Source organism: Petromyzon marinus, chromosome 1 (assembly GCF_048934315.1).
Source record: "Petromyzon marinus isolate PM22_M1 ecotype Great Lakes invasive population chromosome 1, UKy_Petmar_22M1.pri1.0, whole genome shotgun sequence".
Classification (NCBI taxonomy): Eukaryota; Metazoa; Chordata; class Hyperoartia; order Petromyzontiformes; family Petromyzontidae; genus Petromyzon; species Petromyzon marinus.
In genome coordinates, this window is record NC_133667.1 from 34675350 (window position 1) to 34693640 (window position 18291).

At 46.7% G+C, this 18291-nt stretch overlaps 1 protein-coding gene across 1 annotated transcript in view; it reads right to left on the reverse strand.

Moving 5' to 3' along the window:
- Positions 1-18291, reverse strand: part of POLRMT (RNA polymerase mitochondrial) — a 75243-nt gene that overhangs the window by 46414 nt on the left and 10538 nt on the right. The window contains exons 6-12 of the mRNA XM_076067437.1: positions 13162-13348; positions 10708-10857; positions 7247-7417; positions 5978-6148; positions 4928-5173; positions 2464-2676; positions 576-748 (exon numbers count right to left, since the gene is read on the reverse strand). Of these exons, the coding sequence (XP_075923552.1) occupies positions 576-748; positions 2464-2676; positions 4928-5173; positions 5978-6148; positions 7247-7417; positions 10708-10857; positions 13162-13348 (1311 nt within the window). The remainder of the gene's footprint in view (positions 1-575; positions 749-2463; positions 2677-4927; positions 5174-5977; positions 6149-7246; positions 7418-10707; positions 10858-13161; positions 13349-18291) is intronic.

Sequence of the window (18291 nt, forward strand, 5' to 3'; positions counted from 1 at the left end):
GGTGCTTTGGTTGGCTTGTTAATTTCGGGTGAGGGGGTGGGTTTCTGTGTTGTTGATAATCGTAAGGGTTAACCCCATAAAAATTCCTATGTCTGTTTGCCACGCAGATAGGAATATCCAACAGAAACCGTCAAGCCCTGTGTGCATGCAAGTCTGCGCCCGTTGGACCAGTTTAAAGCTGTGACAACTTGTGACAACTTGAAACTGTGCAACTTATAATTTGAACATTTGCAGCCATATTTTGTCAATACGCTGCTGGATGAGGGCTTTCCCGTAGCATGCGAGCCGTGGGGGTATTTTATCATAATTCACCATGCACGCTGGTGAACGGGGATTGGTGGTGGGCAGCATAGACGCGGGAACATATAAGTAGAGCACAACAAAGGATTTTTACGCACTACCCTCTGTTGCAAAACAACTACAAAATTGTTGTAATCAGGCGGAGTAAAATGCTCTGCGCTCCTGAAAAGCGATCAGGCAAACCGAATTAAAGGAGGCTCGCTTAATTACAAAAACAAATACAAAAACGAAGATCTTACCACCTCCGACCACCCCCCCCCCCCCCCACCGGCTACCTGGGCACTTTGGGAGCCTCGGAGAGAGGCGGTGGGATGTCGAGCTTGTCGCAGCCGCGGTCGTTGAAGATGCCGATGACGATGTCGAGAAGCGGCTCGTTAATGATCCAGGAGCACGTCCCCAGTTGGTTCAGCACGTCCATGGCGGCATGCAAGCGCCGCGCCTCCTGAACCTACGCCGGTCAGGTTCAGATGGGTCAAAGGTTGGTGGTCAAGGCTCAGCCATGCAACAAAAAGAGCCACCCCCCCCCCGCCTTGAGAGTGAGAGAAACATCGAAAATGTGTGTGGCTTGTGTACTGCCTTTCGTCAAATATATCTCCCATGGCCTACCTAGCAAATTAATACACGTTGTGGAGAATGTTAAATAAAAGCGATAGAATAAATAAGCAGATGAATATGCCTTTTCTTCACGTATCTGTCCCTCCATAAAAACAAAGAAGTACACCGAGTGTCAACACCAGTCCAGAGGGTGCTTGTGTAGAACCAATGCTGCTGAAATAACCCACCAGCAGCAGCAGGCCGTGTGGCTAATTGGGATATGTAACAATGAGGTCATTGGTGTACCGTTTTGGGAGACATAGCCTTGATGTTTTTCCACCTTTTCCTGGTCCTCAATTTGACAGATCAACTTTTTGTGGCTTAATCATGCCAGGCCTGCGCTGTTCTGAACACAAGTCAACCCACTGCAGGATAACAGCCTGCTCATGCTGTGTCGGCCATAGCAGTTGTTTGACCATACTTCACCACGCTGATAAATACAGGTAGGTGAAGGTGGGATGTCCAGGACCGGTTCGAACATCACTCGCCGCTGGTATTAGTTAGCTCCGGCTGGGATTCAAACTCAAATTGCCATGTTCATAGTGCAGTACGTTAATCGCTGCGCCACCACTTCACCCCACATTTTAAATGAGCAAGCAGAAAGCCAGCGTGCCCCTCGACGTCACCTGTGAAGACAGCTGGCAGTGAACAGAAGAAAATACCCGGCAGGCCACCACTGAGTTTAATACGGAGCGATGTAAAATATGTGCGAGACAGAGGCAAAGTTACGGTTAAGGCGCTTTAAGCCATGGCATTGAGTCGAAGGTGAAGCTACCAGATTTCGCCAAGCCATTTTAAAGAAATGCAAAACTACCCAAGTGTACGTACACAGAAGCGAAAATTTTAATATTGATGAGACTGTTAAAAAGCGTCATTAGATAACACGTACTGCATAAATGGAAGCCAGACTTTCATAACTCTCCTCTTTTTTTCGAGCTCAGCATCATTTAAGCTCAAAATGCTTTATATGGGTGAACAACCACAGAAAAAAGTCCTGACTCAACCCGAAACACTCAGAGCAAATGATCAATCTGGGCTTATTACACGCAGAGGACAAAACTGCTGAAACGCCACTCGCGCTCACGCCTGTGCATGATGCAGGTCTCTGCCACCGTGTTTCCAGTGGCACGCCCAAGCCGAGCCAGCACAAGGCCCTCACAGCATGGGTGGTTTTCCACCGGCTATTTGCCGAGACGAGCCAGAACCAATCCATGGAACTTTTTCCTCACAAAGCAGGTGAATCTGGCTCAGGTCCAAGCAGGACCAGGGGCGGGGCCTAATGGCACGTTCGTTGCATGTGATGTCATTCGGCAACACAACTCAAACACAGCGTCAGTTGTGTCAACAACTTATGTCTCTCAGCTGGTTCATTGCACATGACGTCAAGTCGATACGGAAACTCAAACGCGTCGTCATCGTGTCATCTATATGCATCAACGACTGGTTCGTCACATGTGACGGGCTGCGGCATAACTCTACTTTCGTGGTGAAAAAAACAACTTGGTGCCTCCTGAGCTGTGACGGGCCCCCTCGCCGCGGGCCCCAGCACGGCTCGGTGCAGGGTCTCACCTGGCACAGGTCCAGCAGGTTCTGGTGCTGCGTGGCCATGTCCACGCTGCGCATGAGGGTAGTGGGTATCAGGACGTAGCCGCCGAATCGGGGCGAGGTCCACGGCAGGGGTGGGCAGGAGGTCGGCAAGGCCTGCACGTCGAAATGAAGCTCCGTCTCGACCGCCCTCGACTGCAGCTGGGTCACCAGGGGGTGAGGCTTAACGAAGCCGATCTTTAGGTGACCGGCGTAGCAAGCGGGGTCGTTGGTCAGGGCAGGGAGAGACGCAGAGCAAGGAAGAGAGGAGGGGCCGAGCGTAAACACGCGAGCAGAAGCACTCAATAAAAGACGCAATTACACGATGATCAGCGTACACTTCGCCATCCAAAGCGCTGGCAACGAGCAATTTAAGGAGGCTGGAGAGGAGGTTTCCATCATTGTGCTAAAGGTGAGTTCCTCCGGCCAACCTCATCAGTGGGGAGCCGTGCCTCTTTTGCACCACCCACCACGGTGCAATACCTCGGAGCCCCCTGATTTATTGTGTCGTGTCACTTGACAGCCATGCAGAGATTTTTCAAAAGCCATCGGCTGGACAGTCCTGTTTTGTTTATGGGGTTTTTGTGTGATTACTTGATTTGAAATCACATCCGCAACAGAAAACATGAATGCTAAGTAATAGGCAATGTGAATGGAAATTGCATCTTCCATGAATATTGAGTGCATGGCACTGCCAGTGCAGGTTTCATTTCATTTACTGCGAATTACATTTGTTTAAAAACCCAACAGAAACGCTTAACCCCTAACTTGTAATTAAACAACTTTGCAAGTCAAACTGTGCACATTTGTAGGGCTGCCTTGCTTTTAACCACGTCCACCTATTATTATTATTATTACAGTAAACATCTCGGAACAAATGGCCAGTGTCGCCTTTCAATTCCAAATATTTTACATTCAACTGAGAACATTGGAATGAGGAATGGGATGCCTTTGCTAAAAATGGTGTACGGCTGAATGTTGTCCCACCTGCTGACGGACGCTTGTGTTGCGCCCGAAACGTCGTGATCAAAGTTATTTATTTATTTTCTACCTACGTTACTTTACCGAAAGAACCAAAGAGCATGGATCCCTGCAGTCACGAAAACTTGAAATCTAGATTGACAAAACAATATCACTTTTCAAGATGTGAACAGTCCATGCAAGGAGCAAGTGGGTGATGTGTGTAAATCAAATACTACAAAAAATAACATTCGGCCTGATAGCGAGCTAGATGTAATAGGCACTGAAGTAACTGTCACTACACATCAGTTATACAATAAAGTATTTTTTGGAAGGAAATTATTTTACTCATTCATTCATTCATTTCACTCCTGACTGCAAGGACAATTTGTTTGTTCGTCTCTGCAAATCTTGTCAACACCAACACCCCTGCGTGGATATTTGCACAACAAATCCCACAAACAGGGGCAGGAGACCTTCAGCAGATATCTGCCGTGAGACTGCGCGACGCTGGAACGATGGAAATTGCACAAAGCGGGCGGCTTCTATCACCGGGCCACGGAATAGCAGGTGGGTCTTTGCAAGTGGCGATCATTATCGCTCTGAATCACGCTCATCATTCCAGCAGGCAATTTCATAGAAAAATTGCTTTGATTTTTCATGGGAAGCGCTGGGGGCCCAGTGATTGCGTGTGTGCGCGCAAGGGCAGCTGGGGTGTGCATTCGGGACGCATTCTGTCGAGCCAGTATGTGGTGATTTCTCAGTTATTTAACCCCTTTGAGGGGGCACTCACCCACTCCTAACAGCCACTAATCATCTTTCTTTTCAGCTGAACCGTTGGAAATCGGCAGATGAAAAACCACAATGCGATAAAGCCTCTCGTCGAATGCCTATTGGTTGAAGCCAATACAAAGGGACCTCCCCCCCCCCCCCCCCTCAGTGGCTTTACAAATATATACATTTAAGTATCGCGACAAAGTATTAGGTCACTGATTCTCCATAGACGTATCGTGCAATGCATCCTCCAAAAGTTTGATACCCGCCGCTCTAGCCAAATAGCAGGCGACAATCTGTCGATTACTCTCCCCAGCAACACTAACTTCCAAAGAGACAAAGTCAATAATTCTACGGAATGATAATACTCTGGCAATGTTTTTCGATCGCAGCAAACACACACGCGCACCGCACATGCACATTATTGCACTGCTCCATCTGCATTGCCATCATCCTGATGATCATCACCAGCCTAAATCAATCCACTGCTGCATGAAGGTCTCCTGAAGCCATCAGCCATCCGTAACAACCCCGCGATTGGTAACAATCCATCCAGCTCCCCCCACGCACGAGCCAATATCATTTCTCCATTGACATCACCGCTCTGGAAGACCCGAGTGAGCATCGCGAACTGCGGTCAAGAACTGCTCGTGCATTTCTGCAGTTGCTAACGACACCGTACGGTGCCATTCATCATCATCGGCAGTGGCCGTACCTGGCGCACGCTGCGGAAGGCGTACACGTGGTAGAGCGCCGGGATGGGTTTGGTGCCCCTGACCAAGTCGGTGGAGCCGGTGCCGGAGTACACCTTGAGCTCGCGAACCATGATGTCGAGCAGGTACGAGCCCAGCGTCACGGTCACCGGCAGCGTCCACTCCACGGTCTCGCCTGACAGGCGGTACCCGTCGGCCACCTCCGCTTCGACGCGCTCCCAGAACTGGCGTGGCAAGAAGCCGCTCACCTGCCACCGGCGGGAAACGTCACGAAGCAAATATTGGGCACGGATAAAAAAAGGACAACGCCGATGACGCAAAGCAGCCGGAACGTGCCCGATTCTGGCCAGATCTCGGAAGCTAAGTGGGGTTGGGCCTGAAAAGTGCTGGCATGAGCGATCACCGTGCATGGAAGAGGCTGCTGCGCGGTTGCCCCGTCAGCAGGGGGCAGTGCAACAAAATCGGTTGTAGTGCTCTACTCTACTCAAACATTTATGCTCCCCGCTGTCACCAACCACGCTGACCAGCGTGAAGTAAGGTCAAGAAAACCCTCATGACTCGACACGTGTGGAGGGTCCTTCATGCGGCAGTGGGCTGGCAAAAGGACTGTAAAGCATCATGATGTTTTTTTGTTAATGGTTCCGCCATAATCCACAATCTCCAGTGAGCTCTTCTCTGTTGCTGCTCCGCGGAATGAGACGGGGAAAGGTATCAACATGCGTTTAGGTTATTTAGAGAATTTTGCTGCTGTAAACTTCCACATGATAAGCCACCTCGTTGAGCTATCATTTGTGGCCAGGTGACTTCTGAAAAATAAGCTCATAGTTCAGTGGTCTTTACCTGGCAAGATAAAAAAGTAAAATGTTATTTGAATATTTTGTAAGTGATTCGTTTATCTTTCCTATACTTTGCAATCATAACGTGTTTTCCTAATGCTTGTTGTTGTAACGTTCTGACCCATGCCAACTGGACACCTGTGAAAAACAGCTCATCGTATTTCCTCCAAGTATGAATACATTTATTCTGATTCAGGAATAATCGGCCCCCCCTACCTTGCCGTCACTGGCCAGCAGTTCACAGTAGGCGTCGTACACCTTGGAGATCCGCTGCGCAACGTGGTTTCGCATCTTCTTGCGTATGCAGTACATGTTGAAAACCTTTCTGCCCAGATTTCTGGAGAGCGACATCACTGAATCGCCATTGGGCGGCAGGCTGGATAAACTCTGCACACGGACGCGAGGGCACATCAGTGACGAGTCGGCCGGCGACATCGTTACACGCGTTGAATCATGGGAATTAAACGGCATGGAGTTAAAACAACACATACATATCGTCCTCATCAGTACCCCAGCTAAGTGGTCCATGGGCCTAAGCACAAATTGACACTCCGAAAGGCAGCAAAAACCTTAGTTGTACCTATTTAATGAGCAAATTATTTGATCTACTCATTTCAAATTGTTATCATATTATTGGCCACATTGAGAAATGGGAACCGTTAAAGTGGTGCCACCTCAGGTGGTACCGGCAAGTGAGATATCTGCTCTGGGCTCATGGAGGAGAGCAAGCTTTGGCATCGATTCTAACACACATTAAATGCATGCAATAACTTAAACCAATACATTTTCTAACAATGATTGAGATTTTAAAAAATTCGCAGAGGCCAGACAGCCTGCTGGTCAATGTCCCCACCAATGAGGCAATTTGTAGATAATGTCATTAAAGAAATATGAAAATGTGCCATAATCTAGTAAAATATTTACATTAAGAACCCATCATTCACTTGCAGTTCCTAAAGGCTACCAATGTTGCATGCCATGTTTTGCACGTGATAAATAACTTGCAAACTAAACAAATTGTTAAACAAATGCTAAATGTCTAAATTATTTTTACAATTTACTATACCGCATTGGGAAAATGGATAGTGAACCAAAGTTCAACATACATACAAGCAAGCAGAAACATTTATTTCGACTTAAGCTGACCGCTCGTCTGCATATTTGTGTCTTTGTCTTGGCAATTTGCGAGTTCACGACATCCCATTGCCTGTTGAAGGAAGTTAAGTGGGCTTGGGGCACGACACACTACAATGATGGCCGGTGGCCGAGACTAACGACATGGAGAGAGAACACGCCCAAGAGTATGTCCACCGCAGAACAGGTTCCATAATCCTTTCTGGTGGGCCAGCAGCAAGATGGATGGTCGCATCACGGGACCGTGAGGGACGTCGAGGGCTTGGTGAGATCTTCATCCATCAGCGGATAGATCGTGGCAGCGCATCGCATGTGCAGAGAGTGTCGATGCTCACAGCGACACCGTCTCACCTCCAGCATGGCGTTCACGTACTCCTCGTCCGTGAGCAGGCACGTGTAAGGGTACAAGTCCAGCTTGAAGCTGCTGCCGAACCTTCTGGACATCAGCTTCTTCTTGCCCTCCGCGAAGGCCTGCAGCAAGGTTGCCCGCCACTCCTTGTGCAGCTCTGTCAGGGCCTGCCGCTACATGCAACAAAGATCCCCCGTATAGCCTTAACAGACTGTTGGGGCAAGTGCTGTTAGTGAGAACCTATTAAGGCCGGCACGGCACACGAAGGGGGTGGTTGGCCAACACCACGCCCGGCCGCCTTTGTCTTCCCAGTGGTGATGTTTACACACCGCACCAGGTACTCATCTGAGGCTGAGTTCACCTAGGGGAGCCTCACGACTGGTTCAGATAATCGTCACTGGTGCTGGCCGTGAGAGGGAATCCAACTCGCGTTGCCAGGTTCGTAGCGCAGCGTTGTAACAGCTACACGACCGCTACACGCAACACACGTGCGCGCAGAGGGGAATCATGGCAGGAAGGTGGCTATGGCATGTGCTAAGAGTGTTGTCGGTTTCAGGGTAAACGTCGTGCACAAGAATCAGAATCGGATCAGTGAACGCAAACCGTGCGCCGATTGACAAGCTTGACAATTTACCGGATCGTTATAGCACATTGTGTTCTTGTTCGTTAAGAAAAGCAAGTGGCCTCTCGGGCAGACTGCGTCACCGGAAGGGAACGATGGCCGGGTGGTCGAGACTAACAACCGAGTAGCAGCCAAGGGAGGGAACTCGTCCGGGAAGACACCCGTCCCGGAAGCGGAGTGATGAATTCGACTCGTCTGAAGGTGCTAGGCGAATTGTTTCAATGCGGGACCATGAGCGATTGCAATGGTTTGAGGAAGCCTTCCTCCAGCAGTGGATTGATCGTGGCTGATGATGATTACAATACAAAGTTGTGTGCATAACATTTTGGGTATGCTACTGTATCTCAAGAGAGAAATTTTAGCATTTAATAATTTTACTTATTTGTTCAGGTAATGAGGCTTTCGGACGGTGCAGAGCAAGGAGGAAAAGGAGACGATGGAATGGTAAAGTGCAAATGAAGACACTTCGGACAGAAGAGTAAGTCGGTTCTAGTTAGAGAGGAGGAAAGCTTGAGCCGGCGGGATGAGATTTTGGATGCCCAGACAGCTGTGGAGAAGGTGGTTGACCCGAGGTTTGGATAGGGAGGAGAGCTTGGTTACCGGAGCGGAAAGCAAGAGAGGGGAACAAGCGGAGTTGAGAGGTAAAGGGCAGTGGGGGCGACCCCATGGAGGATCCTGAATTTGACGAGAGCTGAATGGGGGAGCAATGGAATTTGGAACACATCTGGGTGATATTAGTTCACGTATTTCTGAGTACCACCATGAGCAAAACCAACAGGGATCATTCTATAAAAAAAACTGACCCCTGACAAGGGAATGTGGAATTTCCTTAATTGGCTAAGGGCCAGCCACAGAGATGGGTGTTGTCCCATTTCCCGCTCCAGCAGAGACTTGAACTCATTGAGTTCAATTTACCGAATGGTGCTGGCCCGGTGGTGGATGGCAAAAAAGGTATCAGTGAAGCATGCGCATCACAACAAATACTTTAACTGTGGCTAAAAATAAATGGCAGCAGTGCTGGGGATTAAAAGTTAAATTCTATTGTGAATTTTTTATTTAAATAATGTACGCAAGTGCGGAAAGCAAAATTAATCTTATTGTGTCATTGGCAACATTGGTATGAGAGGTGACGCACACTCCCCGGGATAAAGCACGTGGGATACGTCACCAAAAATTCAAATTCACACCCACCACACTAGGAGGAAGGGCCCTTTGCATGAGCTACGCGATGAACTTTCAGTATCCTTCAACACCTTTTTCAGCATGAATAGGAGCATGTCTATTTGGGGAAGGTGAATAGGATGTTGCCAATAACAGGGCCCAGAAATAGACTTTTTGTTGCGTGCAGTGACATTCATTCAGCAGCCTCTTTAGGGAAATAAGAGTGTGCGCGCTGGTAACTAAAGATACACTCCTCCAAGGGAGCGATGCCCTTGTCTGGGTGCACGGCTTTTGGAATACATGGGAGGCACAAGCCTATCACTCTTTAAATGGCTCGTCATCATGGGCATAATTAAAACACGTGTTACAGGCCCACACAATCACAACTAAACATTTTTAAAATGCAGATAAATCCTGTGGTCAGAATCAGTTTCCTGACGAAACTAAATAAAACCTAAATGAGAGCTACAAACTAAATTTCCGCTCGGGCTGATTCAATGTAGGCCACATCACTCAAGTTGCCGGAGAAGTGAAAACAACGGCAGAATGCTCAAGTGTGTCGGCAGGAAGTAACAGTTTCCAAATATAATTGCACCTCCGGGAATTCTATTATGGCTTTTTACACCATGGCTGCCGGGCACTCATGGGGCAGTGGAACCAGCAACGGTGTCGAACAGCCTGAGTGCAAAGCAATTGCAGAGGTCACTGGAGGTCAGCGAGGGAACACAGACGGTAACACAAAAATAAGCTCTATCACTGGCATCCTGTGGGACAGACCGCTGAAGAGAGTCTTCTCGACAGCTCTTTACTTGCCACTGTATCCCCAAAGCCTCTGACGTCCAAACTAGCCATTGGTGTCGATCTTAAGAAGCTGTTCTCCCAAACACGATGGAATATTAATCTTGCACTTTCGTTTTAAAGATTTATCATGCATGCGAAAATATCCTAAATGGCTCCAGGTGGCCCGGGGGAGAGCGGAATGTGCGGGATGCCAACGGGAAACAGCGAGGCGCTCCACGGGAAGGCGTTTCTGACATCGCACACTCCTGAGAAATGCTATGAAGCCCTAATAAGTTGTCGAAAGACAATGAGGACATCCTTGAATGTCACGAGGTCCGTTTGTGGCCATTAGCACCTCCGATTAGCACGGTTGGTTACGTACGGTGCGAAAGAAGATCACAACATGCATACATCAAAAGCTACAGCCCTAAAAAAATAATTTTTCACGCAATTTTTGAAAGCAATTCGCTGTTTTCTTGCGTCATGCCAATGAAATAAAGTCGTCGAGTCTTGACACTGGCTCCCTCTTCTCAATCAAAAGAACCTCAAAAAATGGTTATGTTGTCATATGTTTGTGCAAAAAAGGGAACTGATTAAGTCATTAAGGAACACGACGTTACTCCAAATGAGCATAATTGTCATTTTCTTCTCGCTGGGAGGCATATGGTATGCATAACATAAAACAAGTCCTTCATAAAAAGGAAGAGAAATCAAAAACCTCGAGAAAAGGGTTTATTAATTTTCAAAACCACTTCGAGGGTGGTTTCATGATTTCACACGCACATACCAAGGATGCCAAATATGAACATGATTCTTACCAAATGCTTTAAATTTAGTCCACCACATCAACGGTGCCTATCAGTTCTAGGCTGTGTGACACGCACACACCAGCAAAAGTACCTTTTTCTCCATCTCTGGCGTTACTGGTTTCAGGGCTTCCACTGATTGAATGGTGACAATGTGAGCTTTCTCCAGATCCATCTGCCTCCGAAAGCCCTGCTTCAGTTCTTCGGTCGTCTGCTTCAGCCTGGGGTAATTTCCCGAATTATCCTGAGGAAGAACACAAAAAAAACAAATGAGTTCCCCCAGAGTTGCGGTGGCGAGATGTTAAATACCTCGCCCAATATGCAGGAGGTCGTGGGTTCGATCCCGACCCTGATACCTGTATATTTGGAGTTCGCATGTCTCTCTCCCCGTGGATTTTTCTCCAGCTCCTCCGGTTTTCCCTCTACATTTAGAAACGTGCGTTTAGAGTATTTGGCTACTATAAATTTTCACGTGATAAGCCACTTTGTTGAGCTATCGTTTGGGGCCAGGTCGCTTCTGAAAAAGAGCTACAGTGAGGGAAAAAAGTATTTGATCCTCTGCTGATTTTGTACGTTTGCCCACTGACAAAGAAATGATCAGTGTATAATTATAATGGTAGGTTTATTTGAACAGTGAGAGACAGAATAACAACAACAAAATCCAGAAAAACGCATGTCAAAAATGTTATAACTTGATTTGCATTTTAATGAGAGAAATAAGTATTTGACCCCTCTGCAAAACATGACTTAGTACTTGGTGGCAAAACCCTTGTTGGCAATCACAGAGGTCAGACGTTTCTTGTAGTTGGCCACCAGGTTTGCACACATCTCAGGAGGGATTTTGTCCCACTTCTCTTTGCAGATCTTCTCCAAGTCATTAAGGTTTCGAGGCTGACGTTTGGCAACTCGAAGCTTCAGCTCCCTCCACAGATTTTCTATGGGATTAAGGTCTGGAGACTAGCTAGGCCACTCCAGGACCTTAATGTGCTTCTTCTTGAGGTACTCCTTTGTTGCCTTGGCCATGTGTTTTGGGTCATTGTCATGCTGGAATACCCATCCACGACCCATTTTCAATGCCCTGGCTGAGGGAAGGAGGTTCTCACCCAAGATTTGACGGTACATGGCCCCGTCCATCGTCCCTTTGATACGGTGAAGTTATCCTGTCCCCTTAGCAGAAAAACACCCCCAAAGCATAATGTTTCCACCTTCATGTTTGACGGTGGGGATGGTGTTCTTGGGGTCATAGGCAACATTCCTCCTCCAAAAACGGCGAGTTGAGTTGATGCCAAAGAGCTCCATTTTGGTCTCATCTGACCACAACACTTTCACCCAGTTGTCCTATGAATCATTCAGATGTTCATTGGCAAACTTCAGACGGGCATGTATATGTGCTTTCATGAGCAGGGGGACCTTGCGGGCGCTGCAGGATTTCAGTCCTTCACGGCGTAGTGTGTTACCAATTGTTTTATTGGTGATTATGGTCCCAGCTGCCTTGAGATCATTGACAAGATCCTCCCGTGTAGTTCTGGGCTGATTCCTCACCGTTCTCATGATCATTGCAACTCCACGAGGTGAGATCTTGCATGGAGCCCCAGGCCGAGGGAGATTGACAGTTCTTTTGTGTTTCTTCCATTTGCGAATAATCGCACCAACTGTTGTCACCGTCTCACCAAGCTGCTTGGCAATGGTCTTGTAGCCCATTCCAGCCTTGTGTAGGTCTACAATCTTGTCCCTGACATCCTTGGAGAGCTCTTTGGTCTTGGCCATGGTGGAGAGTTTGGAATCTGATTGATTGATTGCTTCTGTGGACAGGTGTCTTTTATACAGGTAACAAGCTGAGATTAGGATCACTCCCTTTAAGAGTGTGCTCCGAATCTCAGCTCGTTACCTGTATAAAAGACACCTGGGAGCCACAAATCTTTCTGATTGAAAGGGGGTCAAATACTTATTTCCCTCGTTAAAATGCAAATCAATTTATAACATTTTTGACATGCGTTTTTCTGGATTTTGTTGTTGTTATTCTGTCTCTCCCTGTTCAATAAACCTACCATTAAAATTATAGACTGATCATTTCTTTGTCAGTGGGCAAACGTACGAAATCAGCGGGGGATCAAATACTTTTTTTCCCTCACTGCATACAGCTCAGTGGGCCTTAGCCTGGTAAAATAAATACAAAAGTCTAGTTTAGTTTTTACAGCTCAAAGACGTTCTGCAATCACAAAAAAGCTGGTTACGTGGTTGACATTTCAGCAACAATTACATTCCAACAATTCCGCCAAAACCATAAATTGCCAATAAGTGCTGTGGCCAAGATACGGTACAGCACACACAAGCGGCTTGCAAGCGGAAGCAGCCGCACTATCCCGCGGTGAATGTGGGCACCAAAATAACCGCAAACGTCAGGACGACAGATCCCTCGGAGTGCAAAGGAGTGCGAGTGGGGCTTCTCAAACATTCAAACGCGCGCCACCAATAGCACCTCATTGCTAAGGGAGCGGGTACGTGGTGGAGTGGGGGTGTGGCAGTCGGGGACCGCCCGCAGTCGTACCAGATCGTAGAAGCGGGCGGAGAGTGGGAATTGATCGAGTGATCTGGGCGGCATCGCCATCGGCGCGTAGTCGGGCCTTACGCGGCGCACGGCGGCAAGCACCACCTCGCGCTCGTCCTCCACAAAGTTGCAGTGCGCAAACAGCTGGTCCAGCTCCAGCCCATTCTGCTGCATCTCTTCCAGGCACCTGTAACGAGCGGCCGCGAGCGTGCCATGGTTAAACCCCGAGCAATGGCGCGCGCTCGCCGCCTAGCTGTGGGGTGCTTGGATCGCGCGTGAATCGTTTTCGCTTTGTCGATGGCTTCCAGCGACCGTAACGTGCGTGTCGTTTGTGCGTACATATATTACATCTTGAACTTCTTTCGCACCGTACGTAGTGAACCGTGCTACTGGGAGGTGCAAAGTGTGGCCACAGTGTCAAACTGACACGCGACCGAGAAGCGTCATCAAATTAACGTCCCGCGACCCACAGCGTGTGGTGGGTCGCCGTTCAGTGGTGGACTGACAAAGATCAAGAAGAGCGGTGACACTTGAGTTGTACGCAAAACAGCTGGCAATCACAGACGTCACTTACTAATACAGGGATGAAATAAGAAAATAAAAGCATTGTTTGCAGTACTTTTTTCAAACAAAAGAGCAAATAGGCTTTGTGAAAGACAGTTATTAAAAAAACACACCTCAGTTACAAGCTTCCTTTCCATTTATCTCCCTACATTGCCTCTGTTTCCATCTGCAAAAGGTGAACCATGCACCTTAATCAGGTCATCTCCGAGGCCTCAAGGGTAGGATAAGGAACTTGTCAGGAGGTGTTATGCAGCTCATGGAGACGTGACATTTATTAATAGTGCCAGGCTAGCCCAACATTACGATGGGACAGCGCCGCACATTGTGTTACAAAGAAAGACGGATGCAGACTGCTGTGGTGAGCGTGTGCAGTCAAGATTTATGGGTGATGTAACCCCTGTGGACCAGGGGTCTGAGCGTTGAGTTGGCACCGCTAAAGATCCTGGGTTGGCATTCAGATGGTCGCCTGTGATTAAAGGCAGGTCCTCAGACATAGTGAGTCGATAGATTACTCTCAGCGGCCAAGCAGGTGGGAAAGTGCTGCCCCTCCCTTACTGTGTCAACCAGAGGTCACTTGAAGGGATCTTTTCTGATGCTGGTCATTACAACATGAAGCACAGGAGCGATTGATGCACTTAGTAACGATCACTGCAAAGGTTGGCTCAAGATAACGTAGTAAACCGAAGTCACGTGCCACGCATTCCGTTTACAACTGAAAGATATCAGTTTGAGGGTCACAACCGGAAGACACATCAAACCACGTGTACCTACGAGGGCAGACCATGGTGAGATCAGCTCATGGGCAAGAGCTGGATTGGTTGTTGCACAGCGAGACCGTTAGAGATGGAGACGGCTTGGCGAAGGCTTCATCTAGAAGTGAACGTTCTGACTACAAATGACCTAATCAGATGCCACTACACCCCTATCAAATTACAGCCCGCAAAAAAACATTGCTTACACACCATTGCAGAAGCAGTCGCAAAAACAAGAACACCAAAACAAATATGTAAACGCCCCCGTCGGCGATTGCGGGCGGGTCTGCCTGAGTGCCTGATCACGTGTCTGCAGAGATTACAAACGTTCCGCCTAGGAGGACGCGGGAAGACAATCTGTCCCCAGGTTTTGGGCGGGCCCTCTGGGACGCGTGTGTCACTCAAAGCCCAATGCATTAATACCCCCCCGCCAATTTATCGTGCTACGTGGCAAAACAGCCGAAGCCAAAGCCCTTTGGCTTTTTATTCTGTCTCTCACGTGTTATCCAAGACAACCAAGCTAATCTGCGCACGGCAATGGATTACAATTCAACAGCCTCGTGCTGAGCATCATCCACATCCTCTTAGCCGTTCCATTGTGCTGAGTTCGAAGGTGATTATTCCGAGTGATAAATCTACTGGGCTGCACACACAATTCTCGAATACAAGCGTGTGACAAATGAGGGATGTTTTCACTTTATATGTTTAGCCAAGGGACACATTCGGCCCCACAAGATATTATATTGACCCATAGCAGCATATTAGCAAGGACAATAGTGGGATATTAGCAAGGACAATAGCGTGAAGTGTCCCTGGTCTTCACAGAAACGATCTGTGGATTCATTAGGGTTTATGAAGCAAGACTGCTACATATGAATACACCACGTACAGCACACAGTGCACCCCTAGCATTGCACAAGTCACTTTTACACCTGCATTTGTAAATAATGATCGCAGTCCATTAGCATTGAAAACAAAAGGATGTCAACCAGACAAACCAAAAGCCGCTGACGTCTCTAAGACAATGAAATATCACAACTTTACTGCACTTCACATGTTATAAAATGATTGTGAAGACATTCTTTCAACATAAAAATGATTCACATAATGCCATCCACAAAGTGACAGGAGCTATAAAAGACATCCGGACAAAACAAAACATGTTTTAAATGGGCACGAACCATGGGATCCATAATAACATCCAAATTCCTGGCTAGCGATGAAAAAAACATTGCCGCACGTTATTTAAAACACACTGCCGTTCTTTTAGTTAGAAAACTGGATTTGTCCCATCAGTAGAACATCATGTAATAAAAGGCTGCAAGGCATTACTACAATTGCTCAAGGTGCGGTGTGCCAGTCCCATTTAAATGAACATACAAACTGCCCATGAAAATAATAGTTCGTATTGACTAAATGCTGAATTATATTTTTTTATACGTTTCATAATTAATTAAAAAAAACAATTGGCGAAAATGCACTGGCAGTGGTGTATGAGCACAGATGACAAAATGAAACTCAAAACATGTCAATAACACTGCCATTAAATGAAATAAATATATAAATAGGTCACATTTTGGGCAATGGCGCTTCTTCATAGTTCTATGCTATTTAGAGAAGAACCACTACCCAACAAGTCACCTTTTAGATTTTTATTCTTAGGGCAGTGTTATTGACAAAATTATGAGTTACTTTATTTTATTATCTGGATCGGTGTCATTGCAGAAAGAAATCCCACTTCATATAAAAGGTTCTGGGTTTCATTAAAATATCAAGCGATGATGTGTCGACAATGCAGTTTAATAGGACTCAAACTGTACCGCAAGATACAACTACACCTGTGTTATTCCAATTGTCTTATCAATTTATTCTGAAACAATGTTGTTTTATACAAATTTCTTTAGGAATAAAACCATTCTTCAGATGGGAAAAAAGGCAGTTCCAGATGTCACATTTTAAGAAGAAAAAACTGCCCTTTGCTGTATAAAAACAAATAAAAGCTCTTGGAATGAGATGGAATAATTGTGAACGTGAATGTCTCTTATTCTTGGTTCTTTCGGTAAAGTCACGTAGAAAATGTTCTTGCTGTGGTTTTCACACCTGATGATGATTGCTTGTGTTGCAGTCGAAACGTCGTGAGAATTTTATTGTTTGATATTTTTATTATTTTATTGTTTCCCTTCTACGTGGTGACTTTACCCGAAAGAACCAAGAATATGAATCCCTGCAGTCACGAAAGCTTTAAATCAAAAAGGTCTCTGTTCGACGGACACAACTGGAAAGCACGTAACAGTGTGTATACCTTGGACAGTCATGACATACAAACTGGGATCGTAATAATTTACTGTAGAGGTGAGCATGTACAAAGTTGCAGTGCTTTTGGAAACACTGAACCTCAATTGTGAAAAGCAACAGACCAATGTGCCTATAAAAAAAGTTTTCAACCAGTGCGTATTGTCTATTTGGAATGTTGAACTTCATTCGCACCGTACGTATCCAACCTTGCCAATCAGAGGTGCGGGGTAAGGCCAACAAACTAACAAAAAACTGTTCTAAGGAAATTATTTTTCAAACAAAATTTTCAAGTGCATAGCTCCAGTGGTTTTATAATATCGGAAGGAAGACCATTCCAGACGGACGCAGACGTGCATCTGAAATCGTGCGATGCAGTGACCGTCTTTGTCCGCTGACGAGCCAAAAGCGGCTTGTGCGAGGATGACCGGAGTTCGCGTGATGGTTTAACACATGTATCAGAAACACAGACAGTGACAAAGTAAATGGAACAAAAGCTAAAAGTGCCCAAAAAACATGCAAAAGCACTTGCTTGAAATTACACTGACAAACAGAAAGATACACACAAATTAAGATAAATTCTATCGAATGCAAAGCACATCAAAGAGAAGTACATGGGTTTGGGCAGGACACATCCTATAAAGAATGGCCGATGGCCGATACTGATGATGGAGTGGCAAATACGGGAACATGCCCCAGAGGATGAGCACCGCAAAAGCAACAACGACATCAGTTCAAGTGCAATGAGCTGGATGGATTGTTGCATCGCAAGGCAGTGACATGTGGTCAACAACTTGGGGTTTTTTAATCCAGCAGCGGATACAGCGAGGGAAAAAAGTATTTGATCCCCTGCTGATTTTGTACGTTTGCCCACTGACAAAGAAATGATCAGTCTATAATTTTAATGGTAGGTTAATTTGAACAGTGAGAGACAGAATAACAACAAAAAAACCCAGAAAAACGCATGTCAAAAATGTTGTAAATTGATTTGCGTTTTAATGAGGGAAATAAGTATTTGACCACTCTGCAAAACATGACTTAGTACTTGGTGGCAAAACCCTTGTTGGCAGTCACAGAGGTCAGACGTTTCTTGTAGTTGGCCACCAGGTTTGCACACATCTCAGGAGGGATTTTGTCCCACTCCTTTTTGCAGATCTTCTCCAAGTCATTAACGTTTCGAGGCTGACGCTTGGCAACTCGAACCTTCAGCTCCCTCCACAGATTTTCTATGGGATTAAGGTCTGAGACTGGCTAGGCCACTCCAGGACCTTAATGTGCTTCTTCTTGAGCCACTCCTTTGTTGCCTTGGCCGTGTGTTTTGGGTCATTGTCATGCTGGAATACCCATCCACAACCCATTTTCAATGCCCTGGCTGAGAAAAGGAGGTTCTCACCCAAGATTTGACGGTACATGGCCCCGTCCATCGTCCCTTTGATGCGGTGAAGTTGTCCTGTCCCCTTAGCAGAAAAACACCCCCAAAGCATAATGTTTCCACCTCCATGTTTGACGGTGGGAATGGTGT